This window comes from Trichoplax adhaerens, genomic scaffold (genome assembly GCF_000150275.1).
Source record: "Trichoplax adhaerens TRIADscaffold_9 genomic scaffold, whole genome shotgun sequence".
Lineage (NCBI taxonomy): Eukaryota > Metazoa > Placozoa > Uniplacotomia > Trichoplacea > Trichoplacidae > Trichoplax > Trichoplax adhaerens.
The window spans coordinates 1,885,220-1,909,600 of record NW_002060951.1 but is presented as its reverse complement, the minus strand read 5'-3'; the positions used below and the strand labels follow the sequence as shown (position 1 = coordinate 1,909,600).

Sequence of the window (24,381 nt, the reverse complement as noted above, 5' to 3'; positions counted from 1 at the left end):
AAATAAAAAGCAAATGAAGCTGTAGATTTTATTTACAGTTAATCATAATAACCCGAGAACAAGGTAAAAATCTAGAACCGAAATTAGCTTAGTTTTATGATGACAAAAGCGTAGCAAATCTCAATTAGATGATAGCAGAAGTTATTTTACTAAAGCGTATTCACCATTATTATGGGTTAGCTTTTGTTCTTGTACTTTCTTATCCAAAAACATTTTCAAATCTCTTGAAGAAAGCTCCCCTGCACTTGGTATGAAGAGCTTCAATGAACTACAGATGCGGTCTAACTCCATGGCAGGAAAATTGGTCAGCATTCCAACTATATACGACCAGTACAGCTATATCACACAATTTCAAAAAAAGAAATATCAGTAACGTTAATTTAAGATGTGAGTACAGGATCTACGTTATAAATTTCACAAGCGTTGGTAACCTCCTGTTCTTCTTCATGTTGATCAGCTGCGGAAGTTACAGTTGTTGTTTCATCATCCTCAGTAATAGCATCCTCCGGAGTAATTCCTTAAATTGTAAATCATGAATATATGAAAACCAATGGAACAACATCAGTTGCATAATACATAAATGATATAGATTTCATTCTAGCGTATATGGTATACGTACCAGACATATCATATTCACTATCCTCAACTAGATTATATGAGTCTACAGGAGTTTCTTTAAGAAGCCCCTGATTAATCCAATAAGAAATCTTTCTACGTAAGATTGTACTGCTGACTTGCAGTTCTTCACTGATTTCTTCGATAGTCCATTGCACTAAATGTAATTAAAATTATACCATTACTTTAGCTTGTAAAACCTTAAAAATATCGTCAAGGTATGCGATGTAATTGCTTCAATTGATGGTCAATGTTTAACTTATTGTACAAATATTATACCTTTCTCCTGGAATAAATAAATAATGGATGCTTGCAATGGAGTTACGGAGAATTGTTTTTGATGGTTAGCAATTTCGATTTGAATATTTACTAATCCTAAATGATATTTCCAATGCAGACCCCTCATTGCTTTCAGCTTTTCGAAGTGCTTTGCAAATGCAGTCATGGTCCTGTATACCCATAACAAAGAAAGCTTTTATTGCGGATCACAAATTTTGATTGCTTTTTGAATCCAATTTTTAATGCAATTGTCATAATCGAGACGATGTGTTTTTATCGTATTATTTACTTTTCAATTTTGGGGGGTAATTTCAATTTTTCTTCCTTAAATTTCGGCCAGAAATTCTCAGATATAATCAAAGTATTTAACTGGAAGTCCAACTGTTGTAAAATTTTATGATTGCAATTTAGTGGCTGATAAATATAGCATTAACCTGCATGAACTCAAATTTAGTGTCTACGAGGATGTACCATTAGGCTATCATCTTTTTCTTCTTGTACAATCTTATTCATTGTTGATTGAATATGGTCACTAATTCGGCAGGAATCCTTTACGTCCTTTAGCATCACTTCACAGTCACTTAAATTGGTTTCGCCAAATTTTAATTTAAGAAGTTCTAAATAGCGAATCTATAGATATAACAATTATTCAACAACGATGTAAGATAATAATAAATCTCTACTCAGAAAAAAATTACTAGTAATGCGGAAATGTACCTCTTTGTCCGTGTTAAAATCAAACAGCGTTAACAATCGATGAGCTAAGAGATTTCGGTACTCTGAGGAAAATAGTTGTTTACTTCCATAAATGGTTACCAGCATACTTAATCAAAAGAAATCATAATCAAGGATTAGTCAAATGACTAAAATTAAAAAAGTTGTACGCTACCATGGATTAATGCGATAGCATATGAATTATTGAAGTGAAACCTTAAAACGTCTTTTTTCTTATGATATCCAGATGTCATGCCCTCTAATTTAGGAACACAATTTCAGCATGTTAAAGGAAATATCATGGCAGCTTAGTAACCGTATCAATTGATATCTTTCTGTGGTACTACAATCGGATTAAACGAGCTTACTTCTGGCTATAGCATCGACAGGATCTGGAGACCAGTCTTCATCGCTGTCCGTATCGCTTTCATTAAATGAATCCGTTAGGGAATTATTTCCACGAGCGAGTTGCTATCATTTCAATGAAAAAATGAAGTTAGTGTAGAATAAATCATGATTAAATTCATGCAGCTATTATGATATTTTTACGCGTTCAACTTACTTGAGCTAATTCTCCATCAGTGTCGCTAGTCAAATTTGATATAATACATCTAATAGTATCTTCTCTTGAGCTATCAAGTGTAATGAATAAAGGTATGGTTGTTAAAAATGCTGTAATAGCTTTTATAAAATCTACGAACCGACTGCAAGATTGAATAATATCCCGTAGATTAATAACCTTAAATACTTCCGAATAGGATAGCAGGCTACATCGAGAATTATTCCAGATGGATCAATAATTCTTAGCGAGTGAATTGCTGATATGTACTGATCAAGGATATCGTTCGTATTAGCACCAGGATGCAACAGTCTAGTTTCGAAGCTGTTGAAACATTATTGAGAAAAGGCTTTTCGATTAAATAATTATCAGAAGCATTATCAATGTCAGTTTTACTACTTACGTATTTCTTAAAGAATATGCTATTGTTTTACGCAAATCATTTCTTTCCATGCATAACTGTTATAGTAACGAGATCAAATAAAGCACAAATATTTACAACATTTTAACGGGAAAATTGTGACTAAGATACTATTAGACAGCCTATATCAACGGAGTAGATATACCTTTAACTCCTCTAAACTAGCCTTTGATTCTGGAAAGTCGATAATGATATCAAATAATTCTGAAATCCTATGGATAAAACGAAAATTAATTACATCATTTTGAACTGATTAGTAACTATTTACGCGGTTGTAAATAAAATTACGTTGTTATCAGTTTTTTTAACAAATTTGTGGTATATGATTACAATAAATATCACCTTAGTTCTCCATATACTTTGTATAACTGATGGATCATGAAGGTCTTCCAAGAGGTTACTGTATCGTCTTCTATTAGATAAATATAAATAGTTAAAAAACAATCTTCGATTTGTTAGGTAAGCAAAATATCCACGTGTTAAAAGTCAAACGAGGATAGTCTTAGTAAGTGATTTTGTATTGCGGCTACTTAATATACGTCCACAGGGACGGTTATGTTATTATCTAAAATTTTACATACCAGCCAGCACGGTCTGAAGCCATTTTAGTAAGAAATTGTTAATCCAAGATTCCATTTGAGGCAAGCAGTACTGATCATACTGTCCTGTACAAATTTCACGGATGTGGTTGTCGATCTAGTAAGTTTAATAGAGAACGTAAAGCCTTACTGTTACGTTAATTTATCGATGTTATTTATTTGGTAAGGCAACATTCAATATTAACATAGCTTTATTATCCTAACATTTAGAGCTATGAATTCAAGGGCGATTAACTATCTTACATGATTGTATAGTACTTCGGTAAAGCAGGCAGAACAAACTTTCTTGACAATTTGCAAGTTGTTTACTTGTGAATTGAAATTTTTAAATTCTTCCATTAAGTTCTCAGGTGAATAACCATTATCAATCAATTCAGATAATTCTGTTGGCAAACTATCGCCTAAATTGATGATATAATACATAATTAATACCTATTTTTGTATTTACAAAATAATTAAGCGTATATGTGTGGATCCCATTGTATCATAATAATTAAATCGTTTGCTGCAAAATTTTAGTTAAAATATCAATAAAGTAATTTAAATAATTTCTTTCAGTTCGCAAAAATTCTTTAATCATTGGCAGTTTGCAACCTTCCCAGTCATCTTGGTGAAAATGTAAAAATATGGACAGGGCTATCGAATAAAAATTCTCCAGAGAATCAATAACTGATTGCGAAAACTTGTCAAAAACAACGGACCAAGATAGCCGATAGTACTCCTGGCGTAACGGATCGCTGCAAAACGAATTATAGCTTTAAAAATTCTTTTGCATTAATCTTAATTTGTAATTATAGATTATAATTCTACATGTACGTATAATAATTTAATTTCTACAGAGGTATTTCGCAGTATCTTTACATCATTCGACTAATATCTGCGCTATTGCATACCACTAATGGATAATTTAATCATTCGTATATGTTAGTTTACTATACCACTTTTGTACTATGTTATGTAAATGCAAACGTTACCTGCTATGATTAAAAACTAAGTCATCCAAGAAGACAATCGGAGTGACAGCGGATTGCACATGTTTATGCAAATAACTGAAAGAATTAATTACTCCATTCCAGTTGGCTTCTTTGATGTCCTATAACGTCGTAGATTAATCGTTAAATTTCATTTAATACCTTCAGAAGAAATGTTTTATATAAGCCACTTCAAGCTGAATATCATTCACAGTCTTCGATAGCAATAACTAACAGTAAGTAACATAGTTTATTATTGCACATTGAGATCGCTATGATGCGTGTCGAAATGATGTTGACGTAGACAATATGTAAAATATGCATAATACGTGTAAATTTAGTCGATTGCGCAGCATATACAGTAATATATCAGATGCAGCTGAGAGTCAAACATCTTCAAATTTAAGAAGTCTATTTATCACTTTATTAGTATTTTGTGAAGTGGCAGCTCCATCACAACTATTAATTATTAACAAATACACGGTATAAAGTTACTGAACCTCTGACAGGTCTATCAAATGGTAATACTATCAGTTAACTATTAACAAATGAGCACATTATCGTAAACCGTCAGCAAAGCGACGGGAGTTTGTACTAGTATATATTTATAATCAAATCTACTGCTTGGCCTCCGCTTGAGGAATGAGTACGAAGGAGTATTGTATTATCATACTTTCAATATTTAAGGGTTTAACATGAACTAGTTATGGCCTTCAAATTTACAATGTTTATGACTTTAGTAGTAAAATTTACACCCACTTTTTCCTGATAATTGGGAAAGCGCTTCCAAAAATGTTCCTTTATCTTTGGTAAAATACTGGATCGGAAATAATCTACATGATTATGAGACATTCAACGCAGTTTAAATTAGTGGATAGATTTGTTCAATCAATGCATATTCCATGAATAATTTAAATTGTTCTTATATGTTTATACTTTTAACAATTGCCCATATGCGCGTACTCTTCGTAAAATATTAAAATATATCCATTGCACTGTACATTATATTCCCTAAGTCAGTATTGAACTATGTACAGTATTTGGCATTGACTTACTGTATGTAGGGCAACATTGATACACATTACTGTACTGTTTGCGAATCATTTATAGACTGTTAGGTTATAATTGTTATTGCTGATGATCTTGTTAAATATATTTTAATCATCAGTATATCCATTGCATTATTATTATTATTACTTTACGTAGTTGTAATTCATTTGAAACAACTTTTCAAGTTGTCTTACCTAGATGCCAACATCGAATGACTGGGAATACATCACGCAAATCCGTGGTTGTAGCCAGTTCTGTATAATAGCAATTTTGTATTTATGATCAGTATTTAAATTAGCAATAAAAAATGAATAAATATGGTCATTTTACCCTTTAGCATAGTAATTTCATTTCCCTTCAAGGCAGAGGTTAAGTTTGTCCATAGCTGTGTATAGTCAGGGTTAGCCGCCATTCTTGTTTTAAAATAAATTCGCACATGCGCAAATGGTTCAGTCACAGCTTTTCCTTCTGCTAGCGCAGTCGTGGTCTTACTTGAACGAACCAAAAATAGAAGAGACTAGTTATTGTTCTGATGCAAACCAACCACAATCACACGACCTTTTACAGCTGCAGTATAGAGACAGCAAAGAACTTCAAGGCACCGTACAGTACAGTAGAGTTAGAAGAAAGCGTACAGTACTATACCGTACCTGCACAGTGTACTGTACAGTGTACAGTACAGTACGATGTACTGTACGTACAGTGTACAGTACATATCGTTTAAGGGTTCAGAGGAAGATGCAGACTGGCGCGGGATTTTCAGTCTTGAATGACGCTAGTGATTGGGTGACTTTTCGATCTGATCAGGCAGTAGAACACGGGCCCGAGCTGCACGGCATTCAGTACAATACTGTACACAAACGGTACGTTCGTATACTACTCATGCACAGAGGACAATGGCTTTATACGTACAGTACAGTACACAGCGTAGTGTGGTACTGTACTAGGACGGTAGTGTGAAATAACTGTACAGTACAGTACTATACTGTACAGCATTCGATTTCAATTCTTGACATTCGAGTACTGCATCTTGCTCAAAGCGCATATATAAGAATGGCGCTAGAGGGAGAAGATTTAACAGATACTGAGCGCAAGGTAAAGACGATAGGGTAACCGATTGGAGTCAAAACTTGTAAATAATTTCTTACCTTGCCTACTATTAGGACGAGAAGCAGAGATCTCAGAAAGATAGTGATATCAACAGTAAATGCTACTGGTAAGATGTTTGCATCCATTGATGAATAACATGTCAACCAAGTGCATGGTTGAGCATAGTACATTAGCCTGAAATTGCACATTGAAGTACTATTCACATTGTCTAACGATCGACTAATAAATACTTACAAAGTGTTTTGCAATCCAGGTTGATATTTTATGCAGTATGCAGCGTGACTACATGATCTCAGTATGCATATTACAGTACTGTAGTTTATTGCTAGTTAAAATATCCATTTACTCCTTAACAAGTGTACGCATTCATTTGAAAGTATACGCTTACCGATTTCTTGGAGATAGAGTCAAGATGTTTACTGTACTAGGCAGTCTTTCATTTTCCAGTTAACGAAAATTTTTTTTATATCAATCCTTATTGTAGCGGCCTAGAACGACTTAAAGATGGCACAACTGTAGAATTTCAATGCGTCGATTGTCGATGTTGGTTTCACGCCAAATGTACTGAATTTACCTCAGAGTACGTTGTTGTTGTTGTTTTTTCCAATAAGCCTCGATTGTATTATTATCAATGTGCGATTTCACTGCTATATCATATTGTACAGTTACCATATTTACGATATCAATTAATATTGGATATTGCGTTGTCCATCGGTCATCGTCATACCTTGATGGTGTATAAAATATACCTTCAGTATAATATATACGCTTTGAAAGCATTAATAGAAGTGTATGGAGGGTTTCGTTTCTTCTGAAATCGGTAGAGTATTTCGTAATACCATTAACTCCAGTTGCCTTACAGTCTAAGAATGCTGCGAGTTATAGCCTGCAGCGCTGTACTGTCTAGGCTGCTGGTTTACCGGATATTAGCTTTGGATCTTAAATGGAACGATGCTGCACTGCCTGTACTACGCATGTTGGAAATTGGACTATTAAACGCATTAATTTAATATTGATCATAGCTGTTTTATTATTTATTTATTTGCAGTAAACTAATTCCCTATTTAACTAACTACGAATACTTGTGCAAGAGATGTAGCACCGATAATAATGAAAGATTTGAATTGAAGACTGCACGTAAGTAAAAGATGTTCAAGGAGGCAATGACAATTGCAATAATGAGCGTTAATACTTTGTTTGGAAACAAGTGCATCTCAATCAATATTTACAGCTACTTACCGAATTTTCTCAATTACTTCTGAGATAACCACCAGCTATTACTGTAAAGAGATGATGCAGGTGTTTACACTATAATCATTTGGACTATTTTATTAACTCCAGGTTTAGTACAAGTATGTGTTACTGCTTTAGCCAATTTAATGACAGCTCGTCCTGATTCTGAAGAAATGTTCTGCAAGGAGAAGGTCAATTATAGTTAAAAGATTTAGCTTCGCTATCTGCTAATTGTACGCATATATTTCCAATGTGGCGTTCCTTATTATTAATAATATGTCTTGGCTTAACAGGATATCGTCCCTTTTGTTCAGGAACACTGGATCACAATCTTTATTAATCGTGCTAAAACTTCTTCATGGCATGGTAATCTTAATAAAGTTTTAGTAAGTATGCCATTGACATTTGTTGTATTACCTCATGACACATTGGGTATTATTGGTAATCGCCTGTCGATCCTAGTTCCAGCGCGACTGATGTAAATGATTAAATTTATATTATCGCTTTGTTATATATTCGCAGATTAAGGAGAAAGATTTTTTTATTTGTAATCAAACAACTAACGATAGTGGAAAGCCTGTAGTTTATGCCCGTTTAAAGAGCGATGTTGTAAGTTGATAAAATCTGTGCATTATGGCTAAGATGCGATAGCAAGCCCTTGAAAAGTTCAGTAATCAAGTTTTATATTAGGAGTTATCTACCATCAGTCCCCTACTATTTGACAGCAAGTCATCGTTAATGGTCTATAGTAAAAATTATTATCCCAGCGAAGATCTTGTAAAAGAGAAATATGGTCACAAAAGGGGCAAAGAAAGTGGTGGTGGTAGACGTAAGGGTGAAACATTGCACAGCCAGTCTGCCAGTAAAAAATCACGAACGTAAGTCTAGGATCTTAATGCAAATGTATGAAGATCCAAAAATTATCACGTTTAGCATTTAAACCGCGTTGACTGTTCACATTGTAGAGATATTACTTCAGCCCAAAAAGAATTACCTGCGCATGGATATCCTTTAGAACATCCTTTCAATAAGGTTTCCAAACAACATTTAGTATCTGTATTGAAATAGGTCGGTCGTACTTGTTCGATCTCGTGACTTGAAATTTGTTACACCATTGAAATAGGACGGCTATCGATATATTTTAGCTGAGAAAGACCCACTGGCTAAAGTGGACGACGTCGATCCGGATGTTTGGCTTGGCAAAAAGCCCCTGCCGGCGCGAATATACCGAGCTGTATCAGCTCCAGCAGTTTATGTCTCACTCAATGATAGGGGTAACCGCATTTTAAAAGTTTTTCTACCATCAATAAACAACTGTACTTACTATATTATAAATGTATAGACATGACATTTTTACGTATCAATTTATTGGATGAATACCTAAGATGTTTAAATATTAAATTTTGTTTTCATAAAATATCTCTAGCCCAACTATTAAAAGTCTCTGATGATCGCCTAACAGTCACTGGATATAAAGGATATGCTGTGGCTAGAGCAACTCATGGTTAATACATGATCAGACTCTTAAAATTAGCTTACGATACAATCAATCCCTTTATCTCCTTTGGGATGAATATTTGTAAAATTCTTTATTTTGTTAGGGGTAACTGAAGGGGCCTGGTATTTTGAAGTGACTGTTGACGACTTACGTAATGGGGAGGCCGCTGTTAGGCTTGGATGGTCTCAACTGTTCGGTAACTGTGAAAGTTGCTTTCTAGTAAAGAAGTCTTGTTAAAATTTTATGACGCTACAACTATAATCTGATATAATTTTTGTATCTTTAGGTAACTTACAAGCGCCTTTAGGATACGATAAATTTAGTTATTCATGGAGAAACAGAAAAGGAACACGATTTCATCAAAGTCGTGGAAAATCTTTTAGTGATAGTTTTTCGGAGGGTGACGTGTTGGGTTTCTATATTTACCTCCCTAGAAAGGAAGATGGTAAAAATAAACGCTTATAATCTATTTGTAAAAGATTAGTCTTGTATACGTACTTAAAAGATTTCTTCACTAACGCTTGATTCTTTATGACTTATCTAAATTTGTAGGTACCCTGTTACCAGAAAATTATAAAGATAAGGTATGTGATTAATTCGCTGTTGTACTGAATGTAGGCATAATATTGTATAGATATCAATAGTTACAGTTACTTCGTGTTAACTTATAGAGCTGATTGGTCGTTACATTTCCTTCACTTCGAACTTTAGGTTTTAATTACCTTCAAGGGCTTTTGCTATTATGAAGTTCGTGATAACGCCACTGAAGCAGAGAAGGTAAATTTAGCACCTTAATTGATACCAAAGGTTACTTTTTGTGAGATTTCTTGCTAAGAACAGAAGTTTATTTACTACATTTGGTGATTCATTACAGAAATTAAAGGAGCTACCAAGTAGTAAGGTAATACTAGTGATCATTATCATTTTCTTATATAGTGGCGATTGATCGGAAGGTTTTATCCTGCATTTTTAGATAATTTTATATAAAAACGGTATTCGTCAAGGAGTTGCATGGGAAAATATTTTTGAGGGAACGTATTATCCTGCAGTTTCGATATATAAATTTGCTCAGGTATGTAGTACGCATGTAATAATTTGTCGAATTATCTACAGTATGCTATTCGTATAATGTACTGGAATATTTATAGGGATTATTTAGGTCGCTTTGTAAAATTAATATTTTAAGAAGGGTGTTAACGATAAGGGGCTATTATTAAATTATAGGTGACACTCAATTTCGGTCCGAACTTTAAATTTCCTCCACCGGATGTCGAGTATCAACCGGTATGTACTCGATTAGAATATTTTCTTCGATCTGTTGCAAAATCTAATTCCCTTTCATCGTTGTCGCACTGCTCTATTTCTAGATATCCGATTTAGCAACGATCGCGGTTGCTAAACAATGTTTAGCAGATTTAGCGTTTCACGTAGATTACGCCGTCGAACCCAAACAGCCGGAATCTATTTATGTTCTAAATAATAATTCTACCGTGAAAGAAAATTAAGATCATATCGTGCTTTATATTTCAAGGCGACTGCGATTCCCTTATTATCGATCATAATTTATATTTGTAGTTAGCATCATAACTTCACCATAGTAACCCTAAAAATGAACTTTTATCATAACCAAATTCAACGCTTATGATTTCGTCCATGTAAATTTTCAATGTTAGAACAAATATTATAGTCGGAGCTCTGTTTAGCTCGCATGTAATTTGTTTAAAGAACAATAGATACATCTGCGATTGTTGAAATACTGTTTATTATTTTGAAAAATTGAATGTAGTCTCTTTTATGGTAACTTGTAAGGTTTATAAATAATCACAAAAGTAGTCTCTACTGTATATTGCATTTAAAATGTTGCTGTAAATGCGGTTATATTCCTATGCTTAATTTAGATTAGCAATAAAACGGAAGATATTATTTCAATACCAAGAGCAGATTTGCCTAGTATTTCCTACTAATTAGTATTAGCAAGGCATTAGTTTCTTTAAGAAAACAAGACGGTATCGCTTACAATGAACGCGGTAAACTCTAATTTATTCAAATAAAAATAATAATTACAAGATGATCAAACGTCTAAATTGAATTTCACCAAATATTTGTTCTTTTCGATTTTAGATAGATTTCTCTGCAATAAAATACTGGGCACCAAATCATAGCAGCATAGTTTCCGGTTTTTCCATTAAACTTCTAAAAACAGATAGCCAACGAGCCCCCGTGGCCCCATCAACGATACGATGGTCACAACTTAATGTTACAGACATGAAGGTAGCCGTGGAGTAACTATCGCAATAATAAACAGATAGATAGCTCTCTTAATGATACAGTTATAACTACAATTGTTAGTAGTAAAGATCAAGAAAAGTAAATATATCTACCCAGATTCAACATCATTATCCGGAATCATGCGTTTTTCAGTAGTACCAACTGCTAGTATACAAGCCTGCAGAATGCGAAATCGTTAGTAATGATAGGTGATTGTAACACTCTTATTGCGATCAGAATTTAAATTTATATTGCAATTACCTGGGGAGGATTAATTATTGCAGTAAACTGTTTGATACCAAACATACCCAGATTTGATATAGTAAAAGTGCCACCCTAAATGTCAACAATACTTTAGCATATACGTATCTCGAAGGTTTATTAATATGGGAGTATGTATGTATATAGTATCACATTCAAGCGCTAAAAAAAGTGCCGATAGTAAGCAAACCTGAAATTCTTCCGGCTTTAATTTATTTTCTCTAGCCCTTAAAGCTAACGATGTAACGTCACTACTAATACTTGACAAACCCTGTTAGCAATTATGAGAACGGTAATCAATTTATAAAATATGAAAGTAGTGAATTTATCAAAGCATCATGTTTTACCTTGTTATGTGCGTCAAATATTATGGGTGTAATCAAACCGGTACCTGTATCAACAGCTACACTTACATCAACACCTTTATACCTATAAAACAAAATTTTTATCAATGTAGAGCGATTTATAAAGGTAGGCCACTGTATGCAGTATGATGAAGGTAACACGATAATGTGTGAGCTGTATACTTTATTCTGTAAGCTATGCATTTAACGCGTTCGAGTCCTAGGCACTGTAGTGCATATATTTATAAGGACGGCACAATATACTTTTCAAACAAATCGCTTATTTCGATGTGGGTAAGAGAATAAACAGCTAAAATACTAACTTAAACTCCAATAATAATGATACTCACTGTCGGATATAAGTATCGTGCCAGGAAGAGTTGACTTCTGGAACCTCTTTCATAGATAAAGCTGCTGCTTTAACTACAAAGTCGTTGACAGATAATTTATAATTACCATTTGCCATATCGTTGAATCGCTTTCGTAGACTATTAAGACGAAATGAATAGAGAGCTAGTAGTTCAGCAGCGATACAGCGTATTTTATACTAGTAGCGCAAACATGGTAATCAAGATTACCTTAAGATTTCATCAACATTAATATCTACTGTTAAATAATAGTGAGGTATAGTTTGCTTTGATTCCGATAGCCTGTTGGCAATGATCTATCAATAATTTCGCAATCAAGTATTAATGGAATATCCAAAAAATAGAGGATTTAAGTTTTTCATAGTTTTAAAAGACTTTATATAAGAACGGCGATGACTTATTATCCCATACTTTTCGAACTCCGGAAATAGGAATATCGACGTATTGAGCTGAAATGAATTTAACAAAAAATCGAGTCATCGCTTACACTAATACAAGAAGATTTGATATGAATCAATCATAACTCAATTTCTGTATCAGAGCGATATCTGTATTTCGCACACCTTCAGAGGGAGGAGCTGCAGTAGTAGTTGGAGTGGATGCAAAATTTAGGACGTCATCTTTCCTGATTTGTCCTCCAGGCCCAGATCCAGCGATGGAAGCTAAATCAACCCCCTGTTCACTTGCAATGCTACGGGCTAAAGGAGAGGCAAAAATTCTATCACCAGCAGGGGTGAGAGCACTTTTTGCTGAAGTAGTATCGACAGATTGTTGCATTGGTTTCTCCTAACGATATGCATATAATGATATTATGAAAAGAAATGATCTACCTAAGAAACTCGTATCTTATCTAACCGTAATAAAACAGCAATTTTATTTTACGGAAAATGTCTAACATGATATGTATCAATCTGACTGATTCATGTATTACTTACAGGCTCAGAAGTAATCACCTCTTGGCTACGAGCTGGTTCGTGTACAGTCTCAGATGATACTGACACAGCCTCAGTTACTTCTCCACCTTCATCCTTAAAATCTTTAAATGCATTAATATCTTCTTTGTTTTCCACGATGATACAAACCAACTATGTAAAATAATATATATATATATATAACGGCAGTAATGTTAAACTTCAATTACCAGGCAGTTGAGTGATATAGCATCGATATAAAATCGTGTGCTATTACAAACATTATATTAGACCTTGCCGACTGGAATATCTTTAGTGCCTTCTGGAGTAACAATTTTTGCTAGGTAGCCAGCCTCAGGAGTTTCCCAGTCCATAGTGGCTTTATCTGTTTCAATTGAAGCCAGGAGATCTCCGTCTTCCAATTCATCACCTTCTGCCTTTTCCCAGCTTAAAAGGGTACCCATTTGCATAGTGGGCGACAAAGCAGGCAAAAGCAACCTTGACATGTTCTGGTAGTGCTGGATAAGAGATAATATGTTTACTTAGAACCGTCAGGTTCGCAATGATTAAATAATACATCCGTTTTTATTTTTATGGATGAATTGCCGATAAACGCTAGAAAGTGTGAAGTCTATCGTCATAAATAGCAATTGTTATTGCAACATTTACGGTTATTGCAAAGTGTATTGGAGTATAAACTGAATATAGTTGTACTTTTTAATATAATTTCGTAAATTGTGACTTTTATGCTATCATGAGCATTGAATAAACTATTCATCATCATATACGTATTACTGTCGCAGTAGAGTGTTTATCGGCTACTTTACTATTAAAGACTTTAATGCTAATGAAATAATCTGCTTTAAATTAGCCTCATACTTACACTGACTGCAAAATAGCAATTTACTTTGCTTGTTAAAGTTGTTTAATCGTAATAAGATATTGGTCCTAAAGGGAATGAACATAAACGATCGTTATAAGTTTCAAGTTAAGTTTCAATCTTTTAGCATTTAGGCACAAATATTCCTTAATGCTCGTAAGTATAATCGTACGTACGAAAATGATACTGTATAAGAATTTCATTCTATAAAGTACTTCTAATTTAATACAATACGAATTCGAGATAAAGAATTTACTAATTCAAGCGAGAAAAACAATTAATAATGCGATGGTTTAAGGGTTAATGATAACATCATCAGATTTAAGGTCACCCTTTTACCATTCCGTTGAAGACAAAAAACAGATGCTACCGAACAAATTATCCTACTTACCTTCCAGAGTTTGCTAGCTCATTGCAGTAAGAAACGATTGGTCGTTTTTTGATCCATGATGACATTGGAGCGGAACGCAGTGATCGCTGCGATATGACAGCATTCCTGGAGGAATTCCTGATTGTACTTGCACAAATACGACGACTAAAACTAAGCATTTTGAATTTTCAGCTTCTATCTATCTGCTGGTTTTACCTGCTACAGTGACTGCAAGTGATGCCAAGGAGCAATCAATCTTGACTACTGTCCCTTGGGCAAGGAGCAAAATCGTTGCGGAGCACGGACAGACAGCTGATACGTACCAGTACGAGAAAAAGAGCACCTACTGTACAATGTACAGTATGGTAAAATACCAGAGTGCAAGAGTACGGATTACTGTACTGTACAGTACAGTACTGTACACCACTGTACAGTGCAAAACAAGACAAGACAAGACACACGTACTGTACAGTACGTCGTACAGTACAGTACAGTGCTGTACAGTGCTGTACTGTACAGTGTACAGTGTACAGTACAGTACAAGAAAAGACCTGGAAGACCTACAGTACAGTACAGTACAGTACAGTATTGTAGACTGTACAGTATGGCATGAAGGACTTTTAAAAAAGACTAAAAAAAATAGTCTTAGAAGTCTATGGCATTAGTATCAAAATCGATCTTTTGCGAACACGCACCACGCGTAAAATCCGAAGAAATTATTGTTAATGTACAGTACATTGTTAAGCATTCTTAACCAATCAATATCTATTTTTGATGAATACGCATCACGTGCAAATCCAAACTGCAGTGCCTACGTGAAAAAGATTTCGTGGCTGTACTCTACAGTACAGTGCACGCCTGAGTACAGTACTGTAGACTGTAGACTCAGTGGAGGTCTTCATAATCATGGTCTGGTATGCTCTGGTCAGTAGTCTTCAAGATCTGAACAAGACCATCAAGAGCTGGGACGTTTCACAAAGAAATCTCTTACTAATGAATACAGTACTGTACTGTACAGTACTGTACTGTACATTAGAGGTAAGAAAAATCTCTATACTGTACTGTACTGTACTGTACTGTACTGTACAGTACACTGTACAGGAATTACATGAGTCTAGTAACCGACAGTACGGTACTGTATACAAAAGCCGGTTTGAGTTACAGTCAGCTCCTGCCAAAATCATGCTGGAACCGGCTGAGCCAGTTTCCTTCCAGTCGATTTAATACTCTTTCGGACGGACAGAATGAGTGAGGATGATTAGTGTTGATGGGAAAGTGAAGAGCCTTTGAGCGTCTAAGGCTTTGACACACGTATAAGCATAATAATGGAGTCGTACACTACCTTGAAAGTGGTGTCAAAAATGAACAAACTTTCAAGTGTCATAGTCTGCTGTAGTTCCATAATCTGCTATGGAAATGTTTAGCTAATATTGACAACGAATAATTAATGTCATAAATCATTTATATCATTAATACGCGTATCTGTGTTTCTATCTACGAAAAATCTGATATGCAAAGTGACAATAGTCGTTAAAAGGATGGACACTGTATGTTAATTTATTCAAATTGGATCTTGTTATTTCCCATGTTTGACTATCAATAAATCAACTTCCGACTTATTTTAATAAAACAACGTGGACGCAAAGATGAGTTTTGCAAAATGCAGCAACAGTCTAAGTTATATACTACTGTAATACGATCATACTCATCCGTATAATTAGTTGCATTAAAATGTATTGATCGCCTTTGCTTGAACTATCGAACAAAGTATGATACCGAATATTCCATTGATACAGTGCCGAAGCAGTAGCTAAAAAGGATTTGCTCAGCCCTACTAAATAATAATTTATGTAAATGAGTAAGGATATCCCTTGTCCTTTTAGACTGCGTTACTAAGGATAGAAAAATGAACTGTATTCACGTGTTGAAAACAATTCAACTTATAAAAATTAAGAACAATAAAGTAAACAGTTATTGACGCCGAAAATAAATAGCCAATGCGATAACAATGTATTGTATTCATGTTATTTTTTTAATATACTGCAGATAATAATCTAAAGTACTTCATCTAGTTAGGGAATAACTACTCAATATATATATAGTAGATTGTATTTATTTGCTAGTATGTTTTTTACTATTCTGTCTACAGTATAAGTATAGCCGTAACATTTTACAGTCCACTGGTCCCAACCTATCTGTAACACTTGTACATATTGATGATACCATTCGTTTGCTTAGACATTAATCCAACTTGATCATCCAAAAGGGTTCAAAAACAAGTTCAGATATCATAAATAATTAAAAATCAAATCTTAAAAGTGAGTAAGTAAATAAATGTACAGAAGTAGTTTATTAGCTCATTGATTTTAGGAGCTTATACTTTCATTACTTCATACGCAGCACGATGATAAAATACAAAATAATTGTTTGTAAAGTTAACAAGAAGAAAACTTTATTTCAGGATGTCACAACCGCCGGAAAAGAAAACAACAAGTACAACTGATGACAGCAATCCCGCTACAAACAACATAAACAAACCAACCAAATCGGCATTAAAAACTAGCGCAAGTCGTTCTAATAACAGTACTAATACTGGAACTAAGTTACCACCGATTAATAAGAAAACATCGACGACCACCAATGTCGTTGCTAACCAAAAGAAGAGACCAATGACCGCTAAAGGGCCTAGAAATAAGACCGGTCCTGCAGTGGGTAAATTTAAGAAAACAGTTGAAAAAAATGCTAATAATAAAAAGAAAGGCAAAAACGACATAGGTAACGGTCAAGCTGTCAAGTTAATTAATCAGAAAGAAGAAAATTTAAATCAAAACACCAATGATACTAGCAATAGTGCACCAAATAATGATACTGTACCAATAATTAACGAGATTAAAGAAGAGGAGGAACCGGCTAATAGAACAAGCGGAGATGAGGGAGAGCCTAGTGAAATTAGACGATCTACGACACCTAACATTGAAGCATTAGTTCATAAAGCTGCATTTCTTCTTGAACATAATGCAAGTGTAAGCTCACGACACAATTCGCAAGTATGGGGTAAAAACTCTTCAACAGGTAAAGATAACCAGTCAGTAGAAGAAGGCCCTGTAACTATGAAAGCTTCTATCCCTGTCCTGCCAATGTGGCTTGCGATAATTTGTTGTATATTCAATTTTATCATTCCAGGCTCAGGTACGTTAGTTACCTAACTTTAAAACTTATCTACTGCGGTTAATGAGTCAATAGGCAGTGATAGTCTTTGTTTCTTAATTTTTATCTATTTAGTTGCGTTTGTCATTTAGAAGCTAACAATTAATTTATTGTTGCTAATTACCGCTAATATCAATCGATCAAATTGCTACAATGAACCAGATTTTGTAATGTCTTCCTATACCACTCTATTAAATGAGTTCATTACTCCTATTTATAAGCAAAAAAAAATTAATAAGATTCTTTATTATTTATTGTAATCGATTCTCATAGATAAGTTGACCAAAGTAATTTTCCCGTAAAATGATAATAACTAATGTATCATTGGTTTTTTTAATTCATAGCCACATTAGTACCAGGATCTTTACGTTTATAGTTTCGTGAAATTTTGATAAATGTATACTACAACTTCCTAGCGTTGCTCTGCACTGAAATAGAAGTGTTAACACAAATTTCATTAACGTACCCAGATTTCTGTGTCTAAATTTGTAATTGAGCAGTAGTCTAGATAGTAAATGATGCCCAATATAATTATTTCATTCACCTGAGGAATTTCATTTTAAATTATTTAGTTGCGATATTATAGTCAATAGCATTTGCGATTATATTCATTAGAGTTTTATTCATGTGAAACTATCAGCCTGGCAAATTTTTCTATCTATTTAAGAACACTTAAACATATTCCAAGCGGATGATATTTTCAGTTATATTAGAACTCCAATTTGTAATAGCAGTTTACTAAATTCTGTACTATAGATAAATCAGCAAATATCCAGTACGAATATTCAATATCCAAAGACCTGCTTAAATATTTAACTGTATGATATAAGCTATTGCCTTTTAAATTTAACTATTTTATGCATTTATCGTAGGAACGATTATTTCTGGGCTTAGCCTGCTCTGCCATGAGGTTAAAAAGAAAAAGGATCGCTTTCGAAAATTAAAACAGTGCTTAATTAACGTCAGTGTTGGTGTAATACAGTTCGCTTGTATCGTTTTTTGCTTAATTGGCTGGTTTTGGAGCATTATTTGGGGTACAATCATGATCGGTCTAGCTAGAGAGAATGCAGGTACAATATCATAAGTGTTACAAATACGAATATATTGGCAATTAACGTAATGAGTTGTAACTGCTTCAAATTATAAGGTACAAAAACAAATATACTATACTTTAAGCCATATCACCCTTTTATGAACATTAGCTCTATTCTATATTTAGCTATTTTATCCTAATACTTGATATCTGTGATAATAGCCAAAGAAAGACTCTTTGAAATATTCACCGTAGTTCTTGTATTAAGCTATATGACTGTACCATAATTACTTTTCATCGACCTAATGTGAGCTAAAACTGTAAATATAATTAATAGCAGAAAGTGGATATGCTTATTTTACAATTATTCCAGTAAATGAAATTATCACATCATTTGAATTGATCTAAAGTATACTTCGACCATCAATTTCAGCGATGTAAATGACATCCTGTATTAGTGAGATATACAGTACAGTACTTTATAATAGACCTAATTGCGCTTATCAGTCATCGAAATAATTTTGGACGCCCACGGATACACTACTGTAATGCTACAATTAGGTAAATGACATGATCATAAATGGGAATATCTTGATGAAACATGGTAATAAAGAGATTAACTTATCCGAATCTCAGTAAATCAAATGTTAATAGTTTTAACATAGATATTTTCGTTGTGGTTGAATAGCAATGTTAACTTATACATTAAAATTGTTTTTAAATTTCTTACTTTTTAGAAACGATAACGAAATCTAGAGCAAGCTCGATGCAAGCGTCATCATCCAGAGCTAGCACATTTCGTGATAGCATAGCTGCATAAAGTGATTCTATCCATTGGTATTATGTTTATAAGGTAGCAATTTACAAATTGCTAGTATTGACATAATTTTATTTTCAATCTTATCTACTATTTACTGACGATGATGCTGTATTCCATTTTTTATTTATATCTTATAAGTAATAAGAAACGTTATCGGAAATTGTAAATATTCGATAACTAACCGTTAATATGATCTTAAAATAATATAGAATGTATATATTCGAGTATGTCAATATATTATATAGAATCTAACTGTAGAAAAATTGCTAGTGTAAACTTTATAACCAATTTAGATCGTACTGGATAACTTTATGTTTTTTACAAATGAAAAACTGACTTAATTGCATTTTGCCCATGCTACAGTTTAAACATATTCAAATTGCGTACTTGTAGTAAGGTTACTGTTTAGTGCAGTAAAGGATTATTTAGATTAGCATATAATGTACATGAATAACATAACTTCAAAAAATAGGCAATAAAGATTTTTTTCAGAAAGCGCATCCAGTATAGTATAATCTTATTGATATTTTTATGTAATGCATAAAACGCCAGCACCATACTGTAACAATCCTGTTGGCTGCAGCTGACATGAATAATTACTTGATGAAATCTATGCGATATTTTGTCTAAAGATATATAAGTGATTGTACCATTGTAATACTGTGCGTTTAGTGCATTAGTATTGGGTTACTAATTTCACCTGCCCTTCCTATTAAATCTAAGGAGAGTCTTATAATACTACAAGCTTACCCGCTGAATAGATCGAGAGGTCTTGGTTGTCATAGTTGATAATAGTCTTACATAAAACTACCCTTATTCTTAGAATTGTATCTAGTCTTCAATGCAACTATATTTAACCCCTACCATCTAACATGCTACCTGCGTCATAGTGTATCATCGATTACAATTTTGAAATTTAGTTTCAGATGTGTGTACAGCAGCATCAGTATAATAAGGAATGTGCTAATCAATTTTTAATTATTGTGGAGTTGATGGAGATTTCATTCAGTAATATTCTAAACACCTATATATCCTTACAGTATAGATCCTTATTGAGTCTTTAAGCACTATAATTAATATTTAATTTAATTGATATACGTAATATAGTTATGAATGCTGGAATGATAGAATAAAAGGGAAGTCTACGTAGAATTTCTACAAGCATACTTATTATGGCAGTATTTCATAAGATAACTGTTGTGATTGCATCGAATAAGTAAACAATCGCGATTAATCTTACGATTATAGCTTTTAACCTTTTCATTTATTTTAGGACACCAAACAAGCAGAAAAATTAACGTTGTCTTCGATAAAAAAGTAAAAGAATAGTCTGGAGCTATATTAGCCCATCATTGATATTTTATACAGTTTAGGCTACTGTTATGAGGGAAATATCATCATTTTTGATTCAATAATTGTTATAATTTAATCGACAGTTTAAAACCAGAGTATCGGATTCGATCGATAATGTACGTGATGCAATTTGATCGCCATAATTTATTGTATGTTATTCTATGATAGCTTGATATTACTTAGCCATTGCAATCGAAAGAGCGGAAATAATTATTCTCTGTATTGGTTATTCAGCCAAGATATCAGTTTTTATTAGTTTTTTACGCATCTATTGCGGGAAAGAAAATTTTAAAACAGATGAAATATAACGATTAGAAATATTTACAGATATTTCAATTAATTGTAAACATCACTGCTTTCTAAATTGTAGATAAAAACACTTTATTAAATTAAGGCACTATAAATTAAAACTCACTTTAGACTTCAGTAATTTATACCATGAAAGATTACCTTACCCCAGTTGTGCGTTAATTTATTGTATTAAATACTGTAAGATCAGAAATATTGTAGCAATTCATTTTATTAGTCACGTCAAATATTTTGAAAACAAACGAAATCATCATTGAGGCATCATTATACATACACTTAGTGCGAGAGTAGATAGTATTTTTAACCGGATTGCGTTGCTAACATAGACTTTAGCCGTAAAATGAAAATAAAAGTTTGACTAAATTACGAATAAGATACTAGCGGTAAAGTTTCATTATATTCTGCATCGAAATACAAGATTGGAATACTAATGGGATTGCGATAAACTAGATTTAAGAGTCTTTGGTTTAAATCGCCTTTTCCTAAGATTGATCTTTGCATTTGACATACTTGGTGATAATGTGCCGCCAATCTTGCGCCTTATACTACTTGAAGACCTTTTAACCCTCGTATTTACAGAACCATACAGGATAGCGTTGGAAACGACACCAAATATTTGAATTATAGCTAGGAATGGTCGTACTTTAATATAAACTTCTCGTGAAATAATATGAGTTAAGAGAAATAACAAGAAAATGCTACTTGGTAGGTTGCAAACAAAGAAAAAGACGACACATGTTATAAATATTTTCGCTACCCTCTCTTTCCTAACCAAGTTATGCACGAATATCGACTGTTGATAAAGATGCTTTAAAAAATTAGCTTTAAATCGTTGCTTGCGCAAGATACGTATAATGAGAACGTATAAGATAGTCATAGTTATGCAGGGGATTACATAAGCAACCAGCAAGTAAATAACGGCGCAAATAAAATAAACGAAACTAACATGTTTCTCATTGATGGAAAAATCCATAGGAACAAGGGGCAAATCTAATAAGCAATAAGACTGATTATCAAAATTGCTTGGCATAACAGATAGATAGCGTAAGTATGGATAACACATTGCCAGAGCACTCAACCAAATGATAATCACAACTAGTACTGCCCGTCGAATTGTTAATCGCCACTTTAATTTTGCTATACCCCTCAGACCATTATAACGATCGATACAAATGGCCATTTGAGTAAATGATATCAAGAGCACAGAGAACAAAGTAACAGTATTATAAATTTTACACATTGCCTGGCCAAACAGCCAAACGCCTGAAGTGAAAATTTGAGTCACTAGCATCCATGGGATATGAAAAACAGAGATCAGTAAACCAGCAAGGGCTAAGTTTAAAAGTAAGATATCCGTTGCCTTTTGCAGTTTATGCTTACCGATCAATAAACTAGCGACAACTACCAGATTGCCTACCAAACCAACTAAACCAAGCGTAATATAAAGCGTCAGAAACGTAATTTGGAATGGTGATAACGTTACCACGTTTAGAGAGACTGCAGGTGATATTGTTATCAAGCTATTATTATCAATCACACTGTGGTTACTCAATAGATTTTCATCCATGATGGATTGCATCAAACATTAAATAGTAATGCGTATATGTAATATGTCAGTTTTCTTCTCTTTGCTCTATATTGGTCACTTTATTGAATTCAAGTATTTACGATAGAATTGCCAAAATTAAAGGAGAAAAATTAGCCTAAAGTTAAGATTTCGATGACTGGAAGAAAATATACAATATTAAATTGTGAATTACACTATAACGATGATCTCGGACCACCCAACATAAACGATGAATTAATTTTGTATGCTTGATCTGAAATTAATTAAAAGATAAACATTTAGACTTTCATAAATAATATGTACTCAGTAAACTTGTAACTAAAACGGCGAACGCTCCAAAGCCAGTTAAGGAAATGACAAGTATCTACTTTTTGATGATTTTAATACCGATAAGTATCGCTGTCAGCACCTTGTATGTTGAGAAAATCAATTATTAAATTGACGATTATTCTAAATAAAGTAAGTACCACAAATTTCGGATGAAGATAGAATAATAAAACAAACGCATCTTAAGCGTCAATTTTTTAATATCTTTTACCAAAAGAGTCGATAGGTAATGGTGTGTTGTATATTCAAGAAAATGAAATGACTTTGTTTGTAATTCTTTTCTACCTAATATCACAATTATTGCTTTCTATAGGCATTGTGTCCTTTTGGAAATATCCCAGCCATTAATTTTCGTCCCTTATGATCCAATTATCTTGTAATTTAATTAATTATGCAAATACATAATCCTACTGAGGTTATATTCATAAATCATCTGTTCCATGCAATTTAGGGATACTTTCCATTAGAAATATTTCATTAACATGATAAAGCGATGGCATTTACAGATTTCAGATTAAAGTAGTACCACATATGCCACCTCATTAAAATTAACTGGTGAAGTGATCAGTAGTAAATTGTATTTTTACTAACATACGTTTACAGATATTGAACTATACCAAACTATCGAAATTTTACTTAATTGGATTAAAATAGCATAATTGATCTCCAACAACGAGTTCAATATTTTACTTGATATTTTCCAGCGGTAAGCAGTAAAGTTTTACTCTGTCTTTTAAAAGTACTGCAACGTGTTTCTCAGCCTTATTGTTTCATAATAATGAAGTAACGGAACCAATTCTAACAGAGAGTTTTAAATTCTGTGTGAAACGGAGCAGCTTGAATATGAATAATTCATCTGTTTGTAAGCCAAGTATACTATATTATGAATAGAGCTCATGATAGTCAAAACCTTTCAGTAGATATTATTCATCTTTACCCTTTGATAACCTGTACATTAAAAATTGGTTTTGTAGAAGTATAGAGCTGTTACTATTTGCATTAAACGCTCATAGAATAGAAATCATTAGAAAAATTATATGAAGACAGATTCTCGGTTTGAAGTTGTGAAAAGTGCTGATAAATCTCTGATGTACTGTAAAAATTATTGCTCGAAGAATAGCTTCTGTTTGCATGAATCAACGGAAGATAGAAAATTTAAGACACTGAGCGTACCGGTATTTAAAATAAATTATCATATTTTGGATATCTAGATGTTAACTTTTCTTACTGTTAGGACCATAAAAACTAATCTGAATAGAATATGACATAAAGAAATCTCGTTAATTTCTAATCGGTAAGTAAAAAATACTTAAT

General features: G+C 33.3%; 5 protein-coding genes across 5 annotated transcripts; 2 read left to right on the top strand and 3 right to left on the bottom strand.

Annotated features, from left to right (window-relative positions):
• Positions 1 to 141: 141 nt before the first annotated feature.
• Positions 142 to 2,802, bottom strand: TRIADDRAFT_28922 (uncharacterized protein; the record flags this gene model as incomplete). The annotated part of the gene is made up of 13 exons (XM_002114922.1): positions 142 to 336; positions 432 to 517; positions 638 to 772; positions 895 to 1,064; positions 1,184 to 1,263; positions 1,366 to 1,524; positions 1,612 to 1,717; positions 1,825 to 1,867; positions 1,977 to 2,079; positions 2,171 to 2,240; positions 2,348 to 2,491; positions 2,571 to 2,626; positions 2,734 to 2,802. Coding segments are annotated over 13 exons (1,416 nt in total), but the record flags the coding sequence as incomplete, so codon positions are not given.
• A 3,459-nt stretch (positions 2,803 to 6,261) lies between these two features.
• On the top strand, positions 6,262 to 10,554 carry TRIADDRAFT_58997 (uncharacterized protein; the record flags this gene model as incomplete). The annotated part of the gene is made up of 19 exons (XM_002115110.1): positions 6,262 to 6,303; positions 6,372 to 6,424; positions 6,803 to 6,898; positions 7,367 to 7,455; positions 7,660 to 7,742; positions 7,845 to 7,937; positions 8,074 to 8,160; positions 8,242 to 8,429; positions 8,517 to 8,583; positions 8,675 to 8,825; positions 8,978 to 9,055; positions 9,153 to 9,245; positions 9,336 to 9,494; positions 9,602 to 9,633; positions 9,761 to 9,826; positions 9,924 to 9,950; positions 10,023 to 10,121; positions 10,274 to 10,333; positions 10,417 to 10,554. 19 exons carry the CDS (start codon positions 6,262 to 6,264, stop codon positions 10,552 to 10,554), a joined length of 1,701 nt encoding a protein of 566 aa, XP_002115146.1.
• A 651-nt stretch (positions 10,555 to 11,205) lies between these two features.
• TRIADDRAFT_50632 (uncharacterized protein) lies at positions 11,206 to 13,671 on the bottom strand (the record flags this gene model as incomplete). The annotated part of the gene is made up of 11 exons (XM_002114921.1): positions 11,206 to 11,335; positions 11,431 to 11,495; positions 11,579 to 11,653; positions 11,769 to 11,849; positions 11,926 to 12,007; positions 12,273 to 12,410; positions 12,501 to 12,586; positions 12,702 to 12,739; positions 12,854 to 13,076; positions 13,244 to 13,375; positions 13,495 to 13,671. The coding sequence occupies 11 exons, from the start codon at positions 13,669 to 13,671 to the stop codon at positions 11,206 to 11,208; spliced, it is 1,227 nt and encodes a 408-aa protein (XP_002114957.1).
• Positions 13,672 to 16,913: 3,242 nt separating this feature from the next.
• On the top strand, positions 16,914 to 19,511 carry TRIADDRAFT_58994 (uncharacterized protein; the record flags this gene model as incomplete). The annotated part of the gene is made up of 3 exons (XM_002115109.1): positions 16,914 to 17,640; positions 18,531 to 18,728; positions 19,429 to 19,511. The coding sequence occupies 3 exons, from the start codon at positions 16,914 to 16,916 to the stop codon at positions 19,509 to 19,511; spliced, it is 1,008 nt and encodes a 335-aa protein (XP_002115145.1).
• Positions 19,512 to 21,600: 2,089 nt separating this feature from the next.
• Positions 21,601 to 22,740, bottom strand: TRIADDRAFT_58993 (uncharacterized protein; the record flags this gene model as incomplete). The annotated part of the gene is made up of 1 exon (XM_002114920.1): positions 21,601 to 22,740. The coding sequence occupies one exon, from the start codon at positions 22,738 to 22,740 to the stop codon at positions 21,601 to 21,603; it is 1,140 nt and encodes a 379-aa protein (XP_002114956.1).
• Between the last annotated feature and the right edge of the window lie 1,641 nt (positions 22,741 to 24,381).